We start from the raw sequence: 25,194 nt of genomic DNA, 5'->3' as shown, positions 1-25,194 counted from the left end.
GTTAGTTCTATCTTTAAATTACAAAGGTTGTTAGTAGGCTCCTGAATGGTATTAGTTTTATTATTATATACATAGGGGTTAGTAAACATATAAAGACTTGATTAAATGCTTTCTTTCTCTTTAGGTTGTCGAAAACTTTCCGTTAAAGGAGTAACAAAGGCCGCTCAACAACCTCTCCGGAATGATGATTTCTTGAGCACACTGACGACAGGGAACGTGTTTCGCACTGAAAACACACGAATAATGTCTGATCATCATGTGTTGGAAACTGTTACTACCAACAAAATATGCCTTTCAGCGTTCGACAACAAAAGGTTTATTCTACCCTGCGGAACAAAAACTCTACCCTTTGGACATATTGAGACCGTTGATTGTGGTGTGAATGAAATTGATGGGGGTAGTGATGATATTCAGTGGGATAATGACAGTTACTCAAACTTACTTCTCAGCTCTAGTCCAGAATGAGATAATGACTTTGTAGTGTCCCAAATTTCCTCATCAGCGGCTCTCTCAGTGTCAGACTCCACCACCAGCTCTTGGGAGACTCCCGACCCAGAATTAGTAGTAACTGAGCAGATAACTGAATCTGATATTGATACTGACGATATTGCAGATATTGACGCCAGTTCCAGTGAAAGCTCCTCTCCTGACAACCCCTTCATAAACTTTGAAGCTGAAGAAGCAAGCAGCAGCGAAGAAGAACCAGCACGCAAAATAAGAAGGCGCTAATGCCAATTTAATTGCATGAAATTTTGGCGAAACTGCGTGTAGCAATACACAGTGTAAATATTTAATTTGTTTGGAGTGTTTAGTTTGGTTTCAATTCAATCTCTTCTTACAAATCTAACAAACCGGAGAAAGGCGCAAAGGGAAAGGAATAAAAGCGGAAGAAAGCTAGTTTACATGTATCACGCACGGCCGTTGTTTTACATGTAGCGCCGCCAAGGATAACCCCCTATTATCACATGTATTAATTCGAAGGATAACCCCCCCCTATCTTAGTACCCTATTATCTTACTACTTTCGTGCGTTCAATAGACTTTCATGCGTCAACCAGACAATCGTGCGTCGAACAGTTGAACAGGATTTTGTGCTTTCACCAGATGTCTTTGTTCATATTTAGACTTTCGTGCGTTCTTGTCCAGGTTTTCACGTGTTCGTACTCAGACTTTCTTGCGCTCTTCGATGTTTCAAGACTATGTAATTTTCAGCAAATGACGCTCCCTCGCGCGTTCGTCTTCAATCTGGACTTACTTGGTTCCGTCTAGGACCTCAGCCCTGGAAACTTTGTTGCGAGCCGTATCTTCAATAGAATCTGCTAGTCTATTAAATCAGCAATTAGTAAGGAAGGAGTTATGTGCATCTAGATATCAATTAAGAGGTCTTCGAACTCTGTCCATTTTTCACATTTATTTAGAAAAAAAGTTGTATCGTGCATTATGGTGATTGATATTTCCAGTTTTTAAGAAAGTTCGAACTCATTTTCACTGCTGCCATTTTTGTAAATACACGCATACAACTCTTTTCTTAAAGCATGGGCCATGGAGAATTGTGAAATTTCAAGCAGAGTAAATTAATTCGATAAAAGTACGTTTGTTGGCTCAATGAGAAATCAGCACTCTGGCAGCGGGTCCATCGTTACAACTAAAACTTCAACTTCAACGTAAATTTGAAGAGACGGCACACTTTATAGTGACCTTGAAATCTGTATTAAAGATATTTATGACGTTCTTTCTAGGAACCAGTTCACAAAAACTGTAACAGAGCCTGATCATGAGGTTGACCCCGATCAGGACGAAGCAAAAGGTAAAGATGGGCAGAATGAGGCAAAGGGCGAAGACGAAGAACCAAGAACTCATGACAAGGAGGCTGCGAGGGTAGCCAAAGTGAGAAAAGAGGCGGAGGAATTCAACCCGGAGCTGCACAGGGCTCTCTTTGGTCCAGACACTCCCGAAGAAATCATGATTGACACCAGAACGTGAGGGGATTAAAACTGTTTGGTTTTCGCAGTTTAACACCTACTCGCACTTGTATTGAATACTTAGGTTATTGTGTGCTTCAATGGTAGACCTTTGAAAACGGACAGAGTAAATTGTGTTTTTCTACTGACGAGCTATCTATTTGGTCTACCTTAATTCTAATCATTGAGAGGGCAGTGACTAAGAGAAGTCTATATCATATATGAAATTGGTACTAATATTGGCACATAAGGGCAAGCAGTAGACATAGGTATATAAACTAAAAAAATTTGGGGTGAACTTGCTGGAAATGCTTGTTCTTTATTAAAATATTTTTTCACAATGTTTGTGAAAATAAATAGATGCAGAATTTGAGGAATAAAATGTTTTATTGAGCAAAAACAGGTTTACTCGAAATTTTGATACGACTATGTTGAGTAGTATAAAAAAGTGACTAGAACCTCACGGGGGGGGGGGGGGGGGGGGGGGGAAGACGGACACTTTTGGAAGCCTGATTTTCTCGGCCCAACAACACCGGGGTGGGACATTTGAAAATTTTGAAAATCTGAATAAAATGTCCCCCCTAATTTTTTCGCCGAAAAAGCAATTTTTGAAAAAAAAATTTTTTGTTCCTCATATGGGGGTGGACGAACACTTGTAAAATTTTTTGAAAAATTGGTTCGAAAAAATTTTTGTCCATTTTTTGGCTTCAATCAACATGAAATGATGTGAAATTTTGGTCCCCTAGGGGACAATAACTTGTAAAAAATTTTGAAAAATTGGTTCGAAATAATTTTTGTCCATTTTTTGGCTTCGATCAACGTGAAATCGATCAATATGAGAAGTTGTGAAACACGTTTGGTGTGATAAACACCAACATTCGTTTCTCGACACACTCCAAACACTCCGCTAAACATCAGCCAATTACAATCACCACACACACACACAACCACGCATGCACATACAAAACCACGCATGCACACACACACACACTTACACACACAAACACACACACACGCGACACGCACCCACACCAACCACACCCGAACACAACCCCCAAACCTACACACGCGCCACGCACCTACATTAACCACACCCAAACACAACCCCGAACTATCAGAGATCTCTAATTTTTTATAAAGTCCGAAACAATCAGATTTTTCTAAGTAAAACATTTCAACTGCAGTACATATATGCATACAAAAAAATTCTATAAATTTAACTAAAAAAAATGAGCAGGAGATAGTTTTGATCTACCGACCTCTGGGTTATGGGCCCAGCGCGCTTCCCCTGCGCCATCCTGCTTTAATTCAAACTTACAGTTATGATTACGTAAAAACATAGAGAGATCAATAATAAATATAAAAATAAGTACCTACATACATCCATATTTATATGTATGGAAGTATTACATATACACTCATTAATAGGAACTTGCATACATCATACAAACCTACATATATGCATATACAGCATGCATACACAAATACATACATATATACATACATACATACATACATACATACATACATACATACATACATACATACATACATACATACACACATATATACATACATACATACATTCATACACATACATACATAAATATACACATTGATTAAAAAAACCAGAGTTGTAGAAGGAAATAACTTTTCACGTAATTATGTGCACAATTATGGTCATAATCACTTATGTCCATAAATGTATACATAAATGGGACAAAAACAAAAAAAATAACTAACCTGTTAGTAGATGTATTAAATCATTAATGATAAATTAAGTGGAGAGTCATCGGATCATGCTCAAACATGTTCAAGGTCACAACATTTTCCAAAATAAATTGAACAATCGCAGTGCTGCATTCACAATTCGAGTTAACAACCAATCAGAATCAAAGGATTTTTAAACAAAAACTCTAAACGCTCACGTTCAGTAAACATTAAATAATGAACACAATAGGAACAAAAGACATCAAGCTCATTCATCAAAAAGTTTTATCTTTGAGAGGTAGCATAAATTATACACACATATCTTACCGACAGTTACGTTTTGTAGCTGCTTGTTCTTTATTAGATCCAGAAGTTGACGGAGAAATAGCCGCAAACAGCAGTAGAGGGAAACACAACTCGCAGACTGTTGTGTAAACAACACATAGATTTATATGCTCAACGGTTTTTCTACTTTTTGTTATAATAAAGCTGTTATCACTGTGCCATAAACCCGTGTTTTCATCGAACGTTTCCTTCATCAATGCGACTTTCTTGTAACTGTGGCCTGTTCGAACCAGTGTTCGAATTTGAGAATCGTTGGTTTTTTTATTTCTAAATATTCAGTGGCCATAATTTTCAAATAAAAAAACCTTTTCAGCAGTATGTCGTTTGTAACTGGAAACTGAATATAAGTTTTCGAAATAATATCTTAGCAGTGAAAAAACAAACTGAACAAGTTTATCATTTAAAACGAGGAAAAATTTTGTCAAATCGTATAGAGTTGAATTTCAGTTACGAAATCGTTAAATAGGAACTGAGAAATGACGGAATTATAAGAGTTATGAATAGAATGATTTGTTTATTTGTTTGGAATGCATAATCTTTGCATCATGTCTAAAAATAGAATTACGTCATCTCTTATTGTAAGGTTTTCTATGAGCGCGCTAAATTTTTTTTTTGGTATGTAAAAAACAGTTTCCATAAGCCGAACCAGCTTCTCCATTGTTGATGAAAAACAACTTGCTGTTGACTTTATTTGCGTTTGTTGGTACTTCTGATATAGTTTTTTGAAATATGTCCTATAATACTTAGCGCGGTGGTGTTGCAGCAAAGAAGTGAAGGTGCCGAACTGCCTTCGACAATTGTGACACTGAATGGCTTTGGCAGCAGGATAAACTTTTTAAAATTTTGTAATTTAAAAGTCTTTTTCTGAACTTCCATCTTCACGAAAGACAAAAACAAACTGTTAAGACGAATAAATTTTGAACCAGTTACAGCTTCACCTGTTTTGTTTACAATTTAAAGAAAAGCTGAAGCTGCTCAATTTTTTTTTTGTTCAATGTACCACTGTCAATACATACAGGCGTCAAGCAGCGCAATTTGTTTACAAGCAAGTAAACTCTGCTTAAGCAAGCCAGAAGTAAACTTATGTTATGGTGAGCAAGTATTTAACCAGTTACAGCTTCTCGTGTTTTATGTAAACATCAAAAGAACGACGCGTTTCGAGTTCTATGACTTCTTTTTGAGCAAATACACATTCATCGCACTCGAGTCGATTGGTTTGGACGTATTGTTTATGAATTGTTTGCATGTGTTTTCTGAGGCTGCGTTTATCTACGAGTTTTTTCCGACAAATTGTACACGTTTCAGCGTTCATTGTGAACAGGAGAAAGACAGAAGGAATAGGAACGTAAAGAAAAAAGTTTAAAATTATGATGGAGAAATAAAAAGAGTTGAAGTTTTTCAGTCATGTGAATTTCAGGTTAAGGCAAAAAGCAAAAGTAAGAATTTTATTGTCGGGCAAACTGTACTTTAAACTTGTTTCATCCAATCAGAGTGCGCGTCTTTTTTGTTTACTTTTGCAACAGAAAGCTACTGCTCCGCAAACAGCAGTAGAGGGAATCACAACTCGCAGACTTATAGATTTATGTGCTCAACGGTTTTTCTACTTTTTGTTTGTTTAAAACAGGTGATATTGAATTCAGTTTTACTTCTTATTTGTCTACCCTAATTTTGGTACACTGTACAACTATCTGATAAAAAATTGTTTATTGATTGTTTACTGTCTTTTCTCTATAATTTCAACCCAGTCTTTCTTCGCTTATTTGCTTAAAACATTGTCTTGCATAAGTGTTTGTTTAGTGTCTGAGTTTTCAGCATACAAATTTCTGATGAAAATTGTTTATTGAGTTTTTGCCGTGATATATAAAAAATCCAAGCTTCAGCTGGGTTTAATTCAACCTGGGCTACTTTGCTTATTTGTTCAAAATATTGTTTCGAGTACTTGTTTGTTCATTTTCTGAATTTTTAAGCAGCGCTTAATTCTCTCTCACAATGTTTATCTAGTGCTAAGATGAATCTTTAGTTAAAGTTTAATTGAAAACTGGTTTCAAAATGTTAACCAAATTATCATTATTGAACATTGTGAAAAGCAACAAATACAACATGTACAATGAGTTTAAAGAGTTTTGTTGTACTTTAGAGTCGAGATAACTTGATGACCTTCTTCACGGGGGCGTAAAATTGGCTCAAAGGAGGTGTTTCATCGATAATGAGATCATCAGTAAAATTGTTGGCAATCAACGGGAGGCTTTCCGGGGTTTTTGTTTCCTCACTTGGCGACTGATCAAAGCTCCAAAAACCAGATATTTGCTCAACTTCTTCTAGCTGCCCCAATTGATTCTCCCAAATTTCAATGCAGTCATGATCGTAGTCCGCAAAAAGTTTTCTTGTTCGCTTCGCCAATTTCTTCACATCCTGCTTTTTTGTTTGAATGGGAGTAATACATCCATAATATCGATGAGCATATGGAGATTCTTCTTGTCTTGGTGATTTTTCTGGCGTTTTTGTAAGATGAAATAAATCGTTTTGTTTTGTGTATTCAAGTATTGGTTCAAGGTAATTAACTGGAACAATAAAGCTGTTTTTTATGTGCCATAATTCTGTCTTGTCATCAAAGCTTTCCTGCACAAGGACAATATTTTTGAAGTTGTGGCACATTCGCACAAGGGTTCGAGTGCCTCGCTCACTTGTCTTTGCAATTTCTAAATATTCAGCAGCCATATTGCAGATGATGGATAAACAATTGAGATGTTTTTGTTCCGATTTTACGGATTTAAACGATAATAAAGCAAACAGTTTTCTTTCAAAGAAATTTTTAAAAAGACTTAACAGCAGAGTCTAGAACCAATTCTAGTAAGATCAGAACTGAAAAATTGTTTTTTATATGGTATGGAACTGCAATAAAAAGCAGGATGAAAGCAAATTCAAGAAGAAGGTTAATTAACAAAAGACTTGCAGTGATGTAATAAGATGCCAAAGAACTGAACAATTTTCACAAAACTTATATTGAACAACAAGGAAGAACAATGGCGGATAGGTTGAAAAATTGTTGCAGACGTTTTTGTTTATTTGACTTAGCCATTTCATCATTATTCCGTCATGTCTATAAATAGAATTATGTCATATTGAACTAAGTTGAATTGGGGTTCTCTCAGGAAATTTAAATAGACTCGAGGAGGCGAGCTAATTTATCCATTGCTAATGAAAATTTGTCAGTTTTTAGATTTAAAGGTCGGGAATTGTAAAACTGTTTTCTGCTATGGCCTTTATAATGCTTGGCCCGGCGATGTTGCATTAGTGAATAAAAATTTTTAAATTGCCTTGGACAATTGTGACATTGAATGGGTCTTGATTCAGCAGGGTATATTTTTTCCGATCTTTTGAATTTCATATTTCGTATAAACATCAGAGGTGATATAGAGGAGTATAGATTTGTTTACGCGATAGGGTGGGTGGGTTTGTTTGCTCAGCCGTTATATTGTCTAGACATTTTGGCGTGGGGTTTGAAATTGTTTACATTCAACAAACAGTAATGTATTAGTCTTTCATCATTTCAAATTACTTTGATACAGTTTGCCTCGATATATACAACATTATGGGTAATGTTTTGTCTAAGGATGCTGAGTACAGCGACTTTCATTTGGATCTCTCGCTCAATGAAAAACGGCTTGTTAGGGCTGCTGTTAAGACTTATCATACCACTGACACCTACTTATCCTTGAAATTGTTCAAACGTGATAGTAAACACGTCGATTGGGATTTCAATCAAAAAATTACAGTTTCGGCGGCAGAGTTTCGGTTGATATGTCAGAACATTGAAAAACTAGAACAAATGCTTGATCAACCAGTTGGCTTGATCGATTCACTTCTAAAACCAGATTCAACTGATGACTCAAAACGTCCAGCAAAACGAGCCGGCAAAAAACCAACTCAGCGCCAAAAGAAAATACCAAAAACGTCTGTAAAAGTCGATGAGGATTCGGAATAATTTCTATTATACCTTTTGCTTCCTGTCATTGTTTATGCTTTCATAGTTTGTTCATTAGCTTTTTCTTTTTTGTTCGTTATGGTTGAGGCAATGTATGAGAACAGTCCCGAACATTTCAAGAAATTTCAAAAACGTTTCAAGTACAATATTTGTGAGACGGAACCAAAACTTGAAAACACAACAATTGAAAATTATGCAAATGGTTATCATTCATCTGCAACAGTTATCGAAGGTTGTACATTTGGCTCCAATCATTATCATGTTATGTATGAATTTGGTTCGCAGGATGATAATATTTTCGATTCTCTTTATGTACCTGCGGTGATACCGTGTCTCGTTAACTGTTTCAAATTACTTATTCAGCCTACGCAAAAAGACTTTGTTAAACGTTGTGCAATAATTTCACAACTACATGTTGCTGTTGAGTACCTTTCAAAATCAACTTCTTCGTCTTCAGTTACCAAGAACCAGAAACAACTTCCTGCACCCTTGTGTGAGGCAGCAGCAAAATCTATTAGTACTTTTTGCGGCAAACAAACGTTCTTCTACAGTCCCTGATGTAACTTTGAAACGGTTTTGCCAGCTTATGCTAGGTGAACACTCCTCAACTCTTTATCAGATAATGGATATTCTGCTTAGTGGCCACGGAAGTTTTGTGCGAGAAACCGCAAACTCTTTCATAACCTTTCAATTTTGTAAAAATTGATATTCAAAAAATGTTGTTGTTTCAAAATTAAACTAAGTTCTACTTCATATGTTTTACAAAAACTAGCAACTCTAATTCATTTACATCAGGTATAAATGGAAATTTCTCACTAAAATATAATGAACAATGTATATGCAAAATAAACCACAAAGCTGGGAGTCTGAGGATTGCAATGGAGACTGAATGTCTCTTCTATGTTCCATGATATCCATCATTATCTCCAAGTCTTTACACTGTTGTAAACGGTTGAAAATATCCTTGTAGGTAGTCAAGGGTAGAGCCAATGGATCTGCAAAGTAGATTATTGGGTATGCATATCGTTTAGCTAGCACTACCCAGTGGGTTCCAATAGAGTTGGATCGTGATGCATTCACAATAATAAATGTGTTGGTTTGCAAGTTCAGAGGATAATTATCAGCGGCATAAACCCCTCTGAATTTGAATTTGAGGTGTTTACACTTTTTCACTTGAAGATGAATTTGATCTTCGTCCATTAGTATGTGATCATGGGAAGAGCGTTTTTAGATGCGTTTCTTGCGGAGTCAATGTAGATCGTAGATGCTTTTTCCCCAAGAAGAAAAATTTCAACGTTATGAGCTAACGCTGCATCGAATTTGAGTTCAACAGACAATGATGAATTTGTAAGCTCTGGAGGAATAAAGTCATGAGTTGCCTCTTGAGTGCTGGTCAGATCAAATACCATTATATAATGGTTTGCGAACTCACTCAGAGGTATTCCGTGGCCGTTTTTTACATAAGCTAATGCACTCATTGAATTGTAGTACAACATTTTGTTGTCAGTTGTTGACATTGGAGTTCCAGCCGTTGCAAAACCATTTCGATAAAGGGTTATCTCTTTTACACCAAATTTTTCATAATGGAATGGATTAGCGGTATTGGTACCGATGAATGATGTACCAACGAATAATGCAACAATGACTCTTCTGATTGGCTCTTTAGTGAAAATGTCCTCATGTTTCCAGCTTTGTTGGCCTGTTGTAGCCAAGAATGTTTTGGTAATTACTTCATTGTATCGGTAAATTTCCGGAGTTTTCAATAATGTCTTCTCAATTGCACCTACAACATTATCTGACACCGTCATCTTCCTGATAAATAAATTAGCCTCATCTATTTTAACCTTGTAGTGTTTCGCTGCGTCTTCACTGATGACAGCAAAGTCATCTTGAGATCTTCTCATTGAAATGCGTAACGTAACTCCACTAACCAAATGTTTCTCACACGAAAAGAAATCAACTGCCAACTTTCCATATAACGTTATACGTGCGGATTGTCGCACTGTTCTTTTTCTTATATCTGATATTGCTGCCGGAATAGTGCCCGGGTTTTCCTCATACTCGTAACCCTGACATTTTAGCCAGGTTTTCTTTGCGTCTGTACCGTGAGAGAATTCAGTTTCTATGAAACTTTTGTGTGCATAGTGTCTATTAGATGTTGAAATTTTGATACCATTTGCAGAAACAGTACAGTCGGCGAAAATTGAATGAAGGATATTATTAGCAAAATATGGAAGATCACTGGCATTAGCGTCACCAGTTGTGTAGCGCAAATCCGTTCCATCTGTTTGAAGTATTCGACACTTGATCTCCAGGTAAATTTTTTGCAAGTCAATAAAATTGTTGCGATCACCAACAACTTCAATTTCCAATGATGATCCTGAGGGCGAATAAAGCGGTCCTGTTTTTTGCTCGAATGATTGATCAAATGTTACCAGCAAAGGTGGTTTTTCAAATAAGTCTAAAGAACTGTGAGTAGCTTCAGATGGTATTACAATATTAGTTCGCATTTTTCACTCGCGAGAAAAAATCCAAACGACTACTTTTTGGACGGGGTTTTTGAGAAATGATTCTTCTGGTTGAGATTTTTCGTTTTTGGTTTGAGCGAGGTCTCGTGTATTGTCTTCTTTTTCGTCTAATTATTTTACGACCTGATGCAATACGTGATTGAAGAGATCCACCTATTTGTTTGCGAGCTGTTTTGTCTACTGTACTTTTCAGTGCTTGTTTTGCTGACTTTCTTTTGGTTGCAACTTCTACTAACTCTGGTGCTCCCTGAACCAATAAGTCACGCCCAATCTTTTACGCTGCGGGCCAGAAAAATTTGCGTGCTAATGGCAGAGCAACTCTTCCAATACCTGCAGCAAGCGCTCCAAAACCGCTGCCTCTTTGTCTGTAGTGTCCGGAAAAATGCGGCATTGATTGAGATGCTTGGTTGCTGTAGTATGCTTCCATATCAAATAATTTTTTGAAATTTTAAACTGAATATAACTTTTCCGGTTCCAGTAAAAGGAATTAGTTTTCCAGTTTTGTTTCTCAACTCTACCTGGATGTTTTGAATGTTGTTTGATAATATTGGCTTGTAATCCAAATTTGTGTAGGACTTGTGGTGTATGGGTGTCACTGTGTTTATGCTACCGTTTCTCAGACGTCTTTCAGACTCAATGATTTTTATTACCGGAGCTCTCACATCACCAACGTTCTGATGTTCAATTATATCAATGTATACAAATATTAACTAAGATCCACAAGTGATATCAACTGGAAAATCTCCAACATGTCGGTTCAAAGAGTTGCCTGCATTTTCTGACTTGTAACCAATATGAAAAAAACCATGATTCGAAATATCTCTTATTCCTTTAAAATCAAGAATACTGGGTACTTCTTCATCTTCGAATGAAAAACCTTCGTTAGGTCCAAATTTCAAAACTAACTTTTGCGTTACAGTGTCAAAATCATAGTCAAACTGTTACAATTGAGCGATTCGAAAAATTTCTTCCAGAAGCTCTTCTGAACTGTTGTATATACCTTTGCGAATTCTTTGAAGTTGTCCGGTGCGGATATGTGAAGCATCAAGTTCAGCGCCAGAACTGACATACGCAACTAATTCAGCTAAGTTTACATTATCGATGTTTGATGGAAATGATATTGAAGCAAGGGCAACTTGCCAATCTCCATCTGACTGTAATGGTTGGGCAAGTTGATTTCGAAACTTGGCCATAGTACTATCGGTAAAATTTCCCATTGATGCATTTGATATCAAATCAATAATAAATTCTTTATTAAAACTCATGTTTAGTTTTCGACAGGAATGACGTTCACTTGGACTAATTCTGGTTCATAAAATTTACCTTTAATTATAACGTTGCTTGCGTCTATAAGGTTAAATATTGGTGGACTGAGGGTGGCAACCTTGAATACTGTGAAGACTTCGTCTGTGTAATTTTGTTTATAACCTTTTCTAAATATTTCGTCTGGCTTTGCAATCCGAACCAGGTCTCCTTCTTCGTATTTCGGCTTGTAATTTTTGTGCTAACTGCTAGGGATTTTAGAAACGGTTCATGTTTTTTAAAAGTTTTTTTTAGGTGCAAGTTGGGTAACACGATTAACACGACTGTTTATAGTATTTACAAACTGGGGCAATTCCTTAATATAAGTCCAAGTCCAATTTTCCTCCAGGTATTTGTGAATAATGTTTTTGAGCGATCGAATATTCCTCTCAGCAAATGCCGACTTGGTTTCGTTTTCTGTTGTATATAAATGAATCTCCTTCTTTTCACAAAATGTTTTGAATTCACCTTTAAACTCGGATCCCTTGTCTGTCCAAACCCTTTCTGGTTTTTTCTGCTTTATCATTTTTTGAACGCTTCAACAGCATCTTTTGCATATAAAGCCTTCATTGGTTGCACCCGTAGGTATCGCGATAAAACATCAACAACCACCAGTAAATATTTGACTCCATTGTTGTGATGGGCAATTTCATCCATATACGCCACATCGACAGACCAGATTTCGTTTATTCTGTATGCAACAGCTTTTAGTCTCGGAAAAGTTTTTCTGAATTGTTTGTATTTTGTGTATGGGGCTTTCGACTGAAGGTATTCAACCACTTTGGATCTTGGTAAACCACTGGCTTTCTTCAAATCAGCAATGCTACCGAAAGCTGCACTACCTTTTGTGTATAATTTGTTCAATTGTTTAACGTGAGAGGAAGAAATTTGTCCACGAGCTAGACGGTTGGATTTCGTCTTTTGCATCTTCAAAGCTTCCTTCATCGTCGCCAGAAGCTTTTGATTCTTCTGTTCTCGAGACTCCTGATTCTTCGTTTTCTGGTTCATCCTCAAACAACTGTAACTTTTCGTTTAGTGATAAGGCAAGTAATTTTTTTGCGTATGTATTACAAGTTAATTGTGAACTGATATCTAGAAAGGTCAGGACTTTGTAATGTTCAAGTGAAAGCTTAGATGTTGTTTGTTGTAGATCGTAATGAAAATCTGCGACAAGAATTCCCGTGCTTGACTTATTAACCATTAGTCTTGATGTCTGATCCAGCAATAGAGATTCTGACTCTTCTATTTTTTCCAATATTATGCTCGATTTTTCAAACTTTTTTCTGTCAAGGTGTTTAATATCTCTCAAAACTCGATCCCTGGAAATTTTTGTATCAATTTTGTCATCTCTAGTCTCATTCAACTCATCTTTGATATTCTCCAAAATATTATCGGTCTGCTGTTGCGTGTCTTGTTGCGTGGTAGAAGGTGCTGGTGGAGACTTGCTTCTTTGCAACAGTGATATTTGTTTTGCTTTCTCTCGGACATTTTTATTGTTGAGAAGTTGGGCAATTTGAGGTTGTTCGTTCGCATACATTTGACGAGGAATTAGCATAAACTCTTCAGTGTGCATTTTGCTCCAGAAAAGCAATACAAGGTAACGCAATCAGTTTAATTAGACAAATTCCAGAGTCTGATCGAAAGATTCTGATTCTCTCACTTTTTCAACTCGCCTGTCTGCAAGTTTACGTAGTGGTTTCTCGAAATTTTTTAATTCAACTTTATTGATTGGTACAACTCCAGAGAGTACGTTCATCACACAGTCACTCAAGAACCAAATGAAATCGCCCTGATGTAATATTTCTATTTGAGCTGTGTTCTCATTCCTCTTATTCGCCCATTGCTTGAGCATAAGCAAATGTTTCTTTTTCATTTGTAATTGTTGTAATGACTGCTTCAGGGGACGAAATATAAAAAATAAAAGGATCCGGTCCAAAAGGTAGCTTTTTTTTACAAATTCTTTATCGTTGAAGATTTCTTCACATGAATCGTCATAGATAAGCAGACAATGTGATAGATTTTTTGTTATATCAAAGCCTGAGTATTTTAGAAACTCAATCCCTGGTATAACTCGTTGCATATCTTTGAAAAGTGGTTGGAACTCTTTGTAAAAAGAATAAATTTTTTCAAAGCGTGGATAAAAGGTCGAACCTTTTAGCATTCGAAACAAGAGTTCAGTTTTACCACAAGCACTTGGTCCTACAATAGACATGAATACCCTGTCTTGTGTTAGAATAACTTTGTTCATAGTTTGGGGTTAGGTAAAATGTAACCAACTAAACTCGATAAGAGAGCAATTCAAATTCATTTCTCTTCACAGCTTTCTGATAATAGAAAGGGCATAGAGAAGCAAAGGATGATCATTAAGACAATGATACTAACTTAAACCAAAAATTTAACTTCGGACCTTGGCACTGTTGAATTTGAACAACAACGCCATGGGGGCCTCTCTTTGTTGTTCACATCAAAGACTAAATTACTGATACCGGCGTCAGCCTTGTCTCTTTGATTCATTGGAGAAAAATAATTAATTGAAAAGTGAATTGAAACAAGGATGATAAAAAATGTTAAATTTTTGAATTATTTACTGGGCAACTGTTTCATGTACCAGAACTCAAACAAATTGAAACCTTTAATATGACTTTTTATCTCTAGTTTATAACAAACGGTTGATGAGTCATTTTCCTCGAACGATGGTTGATTGAAGACTTTTTCAACTTCGGGATGCTCCAAGACATATAACCGCAACTCATTCGGCATCTCATTAAGTGATATCTCACGTTCTGGTGGTGTTTTTTTCAATCTAAATTGAGGAACTTTTTTGTCCGCCCATTGCTGCCAACGTGGGATTCGCTGCTCTTTGGGGTACTGCATAGGCTTCTGATTTGTTTTGTTCATAGCCAAAATTGAACTGATTCCGATGTTCTCGAGCTCTCTGTTTATTTTTTACGTACAGTTGGAAGTGATAGAAATTATCTATCACGGGCAGGAAAGCCCTAAAGCTGTCCAGCTCGTCGGGAGAAAGAGTAATGGTTGCAAAATAACGTTTTGCTGCTGCACTATAAAGCGAGTTGTAACGCGGTTGTTGTGCTGTGTTTGGCTTGTTGTTGAGATAGTTCGCTCGGTTCTGTTGATCGCTTGAAAAATTATTCTGTATTGGTAGAGAGGGATTCTGAACTCTGTTGAATATTACAATCGGCTGATCGTCAAGCGGAGTCAAGCAAGTGAATATCTTCAAGTTGTCTGACAGATAAGTTGTTAAAGTTGCTGTGTCTTCTCTGTGCATCACTTTGTGTTCACTGTGAGAATATTCTTGCTTTAGGTTCCGCGCAGTGGTTTGATAATTGATCGTTTGTTGAACGAAAGTTTGAATGATGGTAACAGGAGGGAACTTGTTCTTCTGATATTATCTCTGAGATTCGGGGACAATTTAGATCCTCCAGATTATAAACAGTTTTTTGTAAAAGCTTACTGAGGAGCTCACACTTTTCAATGCCTTTGGCAAAAAAGTTTTTCCGTGTGAATCGGAAACTGAAACTCAGACAGATTGTTTTCAAATCACAGTAAGGTATACCACCTTCCTCCCAATCAAGACCGTGTAGGTTATTGGTCAGCCAAATAACAGTTTGTCTATCATGTGCGGGTAAATCAGCGAAATTAAGGGGCGGTTTGAAAAATATTGTATCGTTGTAACTGGAACACAAACTCAGTTCTTTTATAATGAATCCAAGTGACTTGAGTTTGAACCCTTCGAGATCGAGGACAATAATATTTGTGGTTTTGCTGCCAAAATTTTCTAGCATTCCAATTCACGAAACAATTGTGAATGAGAAATTTTCACTGATAGAATGAATAATATTCCTGTCAGGTGCCCGAAAAGACAATTGTTTAGTGGTGAGTAACGGAAAGCGTAAACATATCCAGGGCCTTTGTTTCGGCAATCTTTTAAAAATCCAGCGGCGTCATGCAATGCAGCATGAAGTCGTAGCACTTTGCTCCGTTTCAATAAGGGATCTAGTCTTGAATTATCAATTCTAATGAAACCACCATAGGTCTAAATTTAAGTGCTCTTTCTCCGTCAACTTCTGGATCTAACAAAGAACAAGCAGCTACGAAATATAATTGTCGATAAGATATGTGTGTATAGTTTAAAACCTCTCAGCGATAAAATATTCTTTGAATGGGCTTGATGTCTTTTGTTCCTATTGTGTTCATTATTTACTGTTTACTGAACGTGAGCGTTTAGAGTTTTTGTTTAAAAATCCTTTGATTCTGATTGGTTGTTAACTCGAATTGTGAATGCAGCACTGCGATTGGTCAATTTATTTTGGAAAATGTTGTGACCCTAAACATGTTTGAGCATGATCCGATGACTCTCCACTTAATATATTAATATATTAATGATTTAATACATCTACTAACAGGTTAGTTATTTGTTTTTTGTTTTTGTCCCATTTATGTATACATTTATGGACATAAGTGATTATGACCATAATTGTGCACATAATTACTTGAAAAGTTATTTCCTTCTACAACACTGGTTTTTTTTTTATCAATGTGTATATTTGTGTATGTATATGTATGAATGTATGTATGTATGTATATATGTGTGTATGTATGTATGTATGTATGTATGTATGTATGTATGTATGTATGTATGTATGTATGTATGTATGTATGTATGTATGTATTTATGTATGTATTTGTGTATGCATGCTGTATATGCATATATGTAGGTTTGTATGATGTATGCAAGTTCCTATTTATGAGTGTATATGTAATACATCCATACATATAAATATAGATGTATGTAGGTACTTTTTTTATATTTATTATTGATCTCTCTATGTTTTTACGTAATCATAACTGTAAGTTTGTATTAAAGCAGGATAGCGCAGGGGAAGCGCGCTGGGCCCATAACCCAGAGGTCGGTAGATCAAAACTATCTCCTGCTCAATTTTTTTACGTAAATTTATAGAAATTTTTTTTTGTATGCATATATGTACTGCAGTTGAAATGTTTTACTTAGAAAAATCTGATTGTTTTGGACTTTATAAATAATTAGAGATCTCTGATAGTTCGGGGTTGTGTTTGGGTGTGGTTAATGTAGGTGCGTGGCGCGTGTGTGTGTGTTTGGGGGTTGTGTTCGGGTGTGGTTGGTGTAGGTGCGTGTCGCGTGTGTGTGTGTGTGTGTTTGGGTTTGTAAGTGTGTGTGTGTGTGTGCATGCGTGGTTTTGTGTGTGCATGCGTGATTGTGTGTGTGTGTGGTGATTGTAATTGGCTGATGTTTAGCGGAGTGTTTGGGGTGTGTCGAGAAACGAATGTTGGTGTTTATCACACCAAACGTGTTTCACAACTTCTCATATTGATCAAAAGTGAAATAACGTTGAAAATTTTTGGACCCCATTTTCCTAAAAATTTTACAAGTGTTTGTCCCCCTATGGGACCAAAAATTCAATTTTTGAAAAAAAAAGTTTCCGACAACTTTTTTCATTCACAAACCATGTTTCACAACATTTCACGTTGATTGAAGCCAAAAAATGGACAAAAATTTTTTCGAACCAATTTTTCAAAAAATTTTTCAAGTGTTCGTCCACCCCCATATGAGGAACAAAAAATTTTTTTTTTCAAAATTTGCATTTTCGGCGAAAAAATTAGGGGGGACTTTTTATTCAGATTTTCAAAATTTTCAAATGTCCCACCCCGGTGTTGTTGGGCCGAGAAAATCAGGCTTCCAAAAGTGTCCCCCCCCCCGGTGAGGTTCTAGTCACTTTTTTATACTACTATGTTGAACTTAGTTTTGCTTTATTTGCACGTTTATAAAGTACTCAATGGTCATGACACATTCTGAACGAGGTAAAAAAAAGGTGTTATGGAATGCGAGACTATTACAAGCAAATATGCAAAATCAGCTGAAGTCTGATCATGGCTGATTTTTCCGAGTGGGTATGATCATTAACGTGAATCTCGACCTAGTAAAACTTGAGAATAAAAAATAAATTTTTTAAATTGAAATAACTTTGATTAACTTTGCTACTCATAATATTTCTGGCTATGAATACTTTTGTCGAGGAGCTTTCGTAAAATAAAACTTGTTGTGAATAGAAGTCACAATACAACATGACGAAACAAAAGCAAATTATAAACAAGAAAAGTGCACCGAACTATGAGTGCACAAAAGAAATTGAGGGAAAGACTACTAATGAGAGGTTACGTAGGTCTGCATGCCCTCCTCTGAGAACATCTTTGTGCCCAAGAGTTTTATGGGAATATTAAAATTGTTCAACTTCACTTGTTTAAAAGTTTAGTCCGGAAACCATCTATGGCCCTATAAAATAAGAAAATTGTTAAAATAATGCTCCTTTTTTGCTTTGGTTGCTGATTATAACTTCAAAAAAAGTTTAAGAAAACAACCTGGACTTACGTGCCATAGTATTTCAGCGCTGATGAAGCCAATATCATTAACAACCATTACTGAACGATTATACAATCAGTTTAAAGTCTATATTCAGACTACCCGGAGCGCAAACAGACTGCACTATGTCTGGCCAGTATTTATAGCCATCAGCCCTCCGACTGCGATTTATCTGGTCAGTGATATCTGCTGTTTAGCCAGTTTTCAGAATGTATGTAGTTATTACAGAGTATACAAAATTTTGAATTCGGAAATTTCAAAAAGGTTGCCCCTCATAACCATGTAAACATGTCAAACAACCATACAGTGATAGTTATGTTCGCACTTGTAATTGCTGCGACTACCAATACTACTACTATTAAAAGAAGTGGTGGAGGTGGAGGTGGAGGTGGAGTTAGAGGTCGGATGGAGGGTTGAAAATTTTTTGGGTGGGCTAGGAAATTGACGTGGGTGTCAGAATTAGTTCTGGTGTCTGAATAGTACGCTCAATAGTCTCAAAAATGATTAATTTTCGATATACATGTTTTGGTGGATTCATTTGAATTGAAAATTCACTATTTGCATTGCTTCACATCAGTCTCCTTTCTTAAGGAACGCACTTCAAGCGCATAAGGTGCGCAATTGAAACTGACTCCGGTCATATTTGCAGAATTATTTGCGGAATAGACTGTGCATAGCAAATAGAGAAAAATAACATCATAAACAGTCCCTATTATGCCTTGAAAAGAATACTCGACAGCGAAAAACTTATGTTAAAAAAGATATGGTTCAGTACTGATTGTGGATGCGGGTTATTTCCGGGAAGGCGTCTGAATCAATTTGGCTGATCGTCAATTTTTCATTTCAAGATAAATTAGTCATTGTTTTTCAACGCAGGAAAGTATCGGTATCGTCGTATTTAACGTAAGAAAGCATTAGAATAATCATTTTGGCGCAACAAAACATCAGTATTGTCGTTTTTAAATTAAAGAAGGCATCAGGAACTACCAAAGGGCAAAAAATCAAAAAGAACGATAAAAATCAATCACTCCGAGACGAAACTGACAATGACGAAAGAAACTTAGGAATTTGAAACTTTTCAAAAAAACAATGAGACAGACTAAACCACTTTAACCGAGAGTTTGAAAAACAATTTTTTTGTAAGGTTCAACTAAAAACCTTAGAAAAAATTAGTTTATTTTTTTGCCCTTATTATCATTCAAGTTGGCATCAATATGGCTTCAAATATGGCAGCCCCACAAAGTCATTATCATCGGAACAATTTTACACACGCAGTTTGCTGTTTTTTTTTAATTATAATTTTGCTTTGCGTTGCCTTTATATCGCCCAAACCGGTTACATGACAATTTACCCAATTCCATTTTACGCAATGCCATTTTACCCTACGCCATTATACCCAACCTGCCATTTTACCTAATGCCATTGTACCCAATACCAAGTTAACTCCATGCTTTTTGATCTTTTCGTTCAATTATCCGATTACAAATTAGCAGTCGCTATTACAAGGATGGTTTAAAATATTTGTGGACAATATAATCCCATGTTCGGTTGTGACAGTTCCATATCAATTCCCACGGGCCATTTATTTTATAGTCGGCTAAATAGTCGTTCTGGTTAATTCAGCAATGGGGTAAATTGGGTAAGTTGGCATTGGGTAAAATGGCATTGGGTAAAATGGCAGGTTGGGTAAAACGACATTTGGTATAATGGCATTTGGTAAAATGGAATTGGGTAAATTGTCCTGACACCGCTCAAACTAGGGCACTGCAGTTTTTACACTTTACATATTTCCAGGTGCGTGTGATGACATTATCAAATGTCTAATTACAAATGTTTTATGACTGTAATACTTCAACCCAGTGACCAAAAAATAGTGTTAAGGCAGACCTGCTTTGTATATTTAGATCAGTGCAGGAGGCTAAAGAGAGAGAAGAGAGAGAAGAAAAAGGTTCAAAATACAATAAAGCATATACAGAAAAGTCGCAACGGCGCTCGCATACTCCTTCTCAGCGTCAGGGCTCAGCTGATGAGATCAAAGCTGACAGCAAAGAAAAACCCGATCAGACCACAAATGACAAAGAAGTACAGTTTTCTTGACTTATTTGACTGCTCAGCCGTTCATTTTGGTACGAATGCGACGGCGTTCGTCGAATTGGGCTACATCAAAAACAAAATGAGAATTTAAACAGACTACCCGGCCGCACACCAATTGTAATGTTACAAGTGATATTTTGACCAATCAGATTTGAGCTCCAGATTTTTTTTCCTCATCAGTTAAACCCCTGTCGTTCAACAATCCTTGCACCGAATGTGGCCTTCAAGGGGATTAACCGTGTTTTTTCTAACTGGAAACAAAATTTTTTTCTAATCATGAATATATCACGGAATAGAAATCATTTACGGATAGTTTAATTGTCGAAAATTCTTCTATCGAAGCTCTTGACTCTATTGAAGGAGTAATTGAGTTGATTGACCGGCATTTGAAGCATTTTTCATTCAATTTTTTTTATCTCTGGAAAATTTTGCGGATGAAAAAACTGAATTTTGATAAATCGAGCCATATTATCAACTGAGACAATTCAAACTCCGATGCCACTTCAGCGTGAGTTATTTTGATGTTGTTTTCATCGACTTATTTTGCAGACCTTATGATGTAAACTGTTCACGAAAATGCGTGAAAGATCAAATGCGTTTAAGAAATTCCAATTCGTTCGATTTGCGAGTCTTGTTCACGTCCCGTGAAATCAAGTTAATATTTTTTCAAACGGTATAAAGGTATAGAGATGTGAAAATTTATCAGTTCGCAGCTTTTACTAAAATGTTCAATTAAGAGTAGAGAGAGAGAAAATGTCACGTAGGCAGGGAAGCTATTGGCTCTTTCAGAAGGAGGAGAAGGAAGAAGAAGAGGATCCGAACAAAACAGGGGTCATAGAGGGCACTACAGAGCAACATCACTCAACACTCCTCACCTCAGTGTAAGATTAAGTCATTGATTGAGTTGAACATATGGCTTGTACGAAGTGTTTCTAATTAAAACTTTTAAAACTTCTTTTGACGTTCAGTTTATATAAGAAATAAACGCCAAAATCAAGTTTTAAAAGTTTTGTTTGCAAGATAAACGTTTAATTGTTTGCAAGTTTGGCATTTGTTTTAAACTAGGGCACTATTGTTTTCTGAAGTAAAAATCGAATGTTCGACCAAAATCATTCTCGCGTTCTTATCGCCATGTGTCGAAATATTTACCCAGGCTAGGGACGATAGTGGTATTGGTTAAGTGTGTTGATGACGATGTAAAACGTGAGGCTGACAGACCATATATTTTAATGACCACCCAGCTTGTACCTCAAGTCTCAATCAGTACTAACCCATTGAAATTGCATGTCTTGGATCAGTACTGTATCAGGGTTCCGATCATGTCATTTCTTAGACTTGGCACTTCAATAATGAAGTCTGAAGTTTTGGCAAGCCTGGAGTCAAGACTTAGCTAAAACTTGACAATTCTTGAGAAAGTGTTGGCAATACTGGAAGTCTTGAGTACAGTTTTTAGTGTTAATTTTCTTTAGTTTTGTCTTTAGTTCTTGCCTTCCTTTCAAAACCCTGCAAAATAAAAAAGAAGAAGCAAGAGGAAATGCAAGAAAATCTTGAAAGTTAACTTGATAGAGATACCAGTCATGCCATTCCTCTCTGCCGATTGAAAAAAAAAACTGATTTCCGATTGAACATATGGAACATTTTAATGTGATAGACGCTTAAGTCAGAAAAAAACTTGGTCAGATTATTATTTTCTCCGTAAAATATCTGTCAAACTTAGCATTTTGAAAAGCCTTAATTACATATCTTCTCCCCGCAAAACGCTACTTTGCTAGTCAGGTTCTGATGAACGCTTGAATCAAGAATTGACAATTCATGGCGAGATATTGACTCAAGACTTGTTGATTCTTAGTCAAGACTTGAATTCGACTTTGAGTCTAAGCAAGTCTTGACAAGTCTGGAGAAAAGATATGAAGCGTCAATCGGGAAACGAATGGTAAAAAGCTGATAAAGTACATTCATTGACAAGTATAAACGCTTACCTTGGAATAAATTTTTTCTTTCGAAATTCGAAAAATGGAAAAGTTTTCAAACTGCATACGTTTAACCTATCCAAAAAGATCACACCTTGTTCATATTTAGTTCGAGAGAATTTTGTCGGAATGATCCGATATTATCCAATACCAGAGTGTTCAGACAAGAAAAAATGGGAAAAAATCGGCTTCCGCTAAAAAAGATGAAAAATTAAATCTGCGCTCTCAAATTTGGAGGAAATATCAAATAACTTGTGAGAAGAAATCGACGTCAAAAACTAAAAACTCATAAATTCGAGAAGATCTTCACACCACGACAAGAAAGTTTTAAGAATCTGGGAAACCTTCTAAAACATTGTTATAAAAAGGTGACACCCCCGAGATCGAAAAAACAATACTTTGATAGCTACAAATAATATTATAATCTATCAGACAATCAAATCAAGATGTGCAACCAGCATTTTGTCAAGATAACATAAGTTCGAGAAAAGATTAATGAAAGAAAAACTATTTTCCCGAGGGAGCCGATAACTGAGCAAATTTTTGCTAAGAAACAAGACATCAGCAATTTGATGGAAAAGTTTTCCTTGGACCAGAGAGGTTTTTCATTAAGTCAAGCTGTCTCAACGATTCAATCCCATCGTCAGGCATGCATCAAGGGTAACTTATGGATAATACACTTTTTAGGGAAAATTTTAATTTTTTTCCAGTTCTTATTTGATGAGCGCTTTCCTTAAAATGACAATATAAGTTTTTTATTTGCTCTCGAACAAAGTTTTATGATATTATTGTATAAGTCGGTCTTTCTTATGCAAAATTTTTGCTTAGTCTATTTGACTTTTCGTGTGACTTTTGTGCCCTTGCCTTTTTCGTTTTTCATTATTTCAATTTCTCTCTGATTAACAATTTTAAGTAGCTGAACTCAAGTGGCGGCAGTTCACCATTAAAAGTCAGATGAGAAGAGCGCCGTAATTATTGTAATTTTTTTCACTGTAATAGTATTAATGGTTATAGTGGTATATAATAACCTCCATGGACCTCATTTGAACCCCCTCCCCCTGCCCCCGACTGAAGCAGGCTGCAAAAGGCTAGAGCTCTCACTAGATGTTCCGTACGATGCACCAAAATGCATCAAATGTAGAATCTGTTCCACTTGATCAAGCCTTCGTCGTTCCAGTAAAAAATTGACAAGATTAGTTTGTAATTTTAAAGTTTTTTTTAAAACAAGTTGAAGAGAATTGACGCTTGTCTCAAGTTTTTGCGTTTCAAGAAAAACTGTTTTTTTTCTGTACTTTCTCGGTAAAAACTTTGCCATCATTTCGCAGTTAAGAGGATCAAAAATTTTTTTGCTGTTCAAAATTTTTTTTACTGTTCAAGAGGATCAAAAATAATTATTGATGTTTACGTGTGTTTTCATACAAATGTTGGCATATCGATTAACCGTTTTGATCTGGTCTTCTTCAATTGAATATTCAAATGCGTTCAATTGGTTACTCCAAATTTTTGACGTTCAAATTTTGAGCGGCCGAATTTAAGGAAAATTAAGCGTGATCAAACCTCTCAGACAACAAATGGTCGTTATTAGACCATTCGGACAATAATTGAAGAAAAAATCGATTTTCAGCAGCCAATACCTTATCCGAGATCAACCGATACTTTTCCATGATTTTTTGTTTATTGATAGCGGCCGTCAGCCTCTCAAGGGCTAGTATTGAATTGAGGCGCTCTAGTTTGTTTTACAGTCCAAATGATTTGGATTGCATTAGTGTGCTGTCATTTTTTAAAGATCTGTTCACAATTTTTTCGGTTTTTTTTCACGCCAGTGATAACTAAATAAGAGTGGTGAAATTAGTCCAGCTGAAGTACTAAAGGGCGCGCAAATAGAGTAGGTTTAAGGCGTGATTTTTTTAAAACTACATTTAGAGTGGAGTCTGAAATTGCCTTTTGAAAAAAATTATCGCTATTCGAGAGTGAGTTTTTCTTCACGTGCGTCAATTTGACTTCTGTTTCCAGAGTTTCTTTTCCTTGAGAGTTTTTAGTATGATACATAAGTATTCCAATTGCCCTTAGTTGAAATTGCTGAAATTCATCAATGGGAAGCTGAAACTTTTTCTGACCTGAACATTTTTCTGTCAAAAAACATTAAAGAATATTTGATATTGCCCACTTTCAAAAACTATTTCTGTTGTCTTATCACATAGTATCATCAAGGACAACTCTCATTGGCTGATAATGAGGCGCAAAAAGAAACTAATTATTAGTCTGAGTTAACAACTTTTTAGTTTTCGCGACATTGACACCACCTTTTCTCAAAGTTATTTTTTGAGTTTTTTTTGTACTATCTTTGTTTTTTTTATTGACCGTTTTCATTGGATGATCAAACCTTTTCTTTTTGTTTAAAGTCTTTTCAATTCATACCTATTGCTTTCCTCGACTTATACGCTGCCCGTTTTTTAAAATTTTTAATGAAATTTTGAGTGGTTGGCGTACAACTTAGGCTCATTAATGACAGGTTTCATCAGTTTTTAGTGAAAAACAACAGAGTTTATTTTGATTTCTCAAAAAACATTTAACCATGTGTTAAAAAAAGCGTTGATTTTTTAATCCTGGTTGTATTTTTGTTTCTGCGGAAAAATTGCTTAATCCCAGTGGTGTCAAACTAATTGTTGTCACTGGACATCTAACATGCCTTGTCAGGTCAAAGCTAAATCAACTCTTTGGATTGCAATTGAGGACCTGTCCTGCTATGTTTTTTTTTAATTCGCTTCCTTTTGATCATGTTTTTCGATTTACATAAGTCACGATTCTCACGCTTGACTTCTGACTTACTTCACTCACTGTTTCAACAGAAGGATTTAAATTCTTTCACGCATTGAATTACGCAA

At 36.1% G+C, this 25,194-nt stretch overlaps 1 protein-coding gene across 1 annotated transcript in view; it reads left to right on the top strand.

The window, feature by feature from the left end:
* Positions 1-25,194, top strand: part of LOC142338055 (uncharacterized) — a 194,537-nt gene that overhangs the window by 35,890 nt on the left and 133,453 nt on the right. Inside the window, exons 6-8 of the mRNA XM_075387687.1 lie at positions 1,739-1,978; positions 20,150-20,327; positions 21,129-21,220. Of these exons, the coding sequence (XP_075243802.1) occupies positions 1,739-1,978; positions 20,150-20,327; positions 21,129-21,220 (510 nt within the window). The remainder of the gene's footprint in view (positions 1-1,738; positions 1,979-20,149; positions 20,328-21,128; positions 21,221-25,194) is intronic.

This window comes from Convolutriloba macropyga, chromosome 4, assembly GCF_964194025.1.
Source record: "Convolutriloba macropyga chromosome 4, txConMacr16.3, whole genome shotgun sequence".
Classification (NCBI taxonomy): domain Eukaryota; kingdom Metazoa; phylum Xenacoelomorpha; order Acoela; family Convolutidae; genus Convolutriloba; species Convolutriloba macropyga.
Note: the sequence above shows the minus strand (reverse complement) of the source record. Positions and strands in the feature narration are given on the sequence as shown.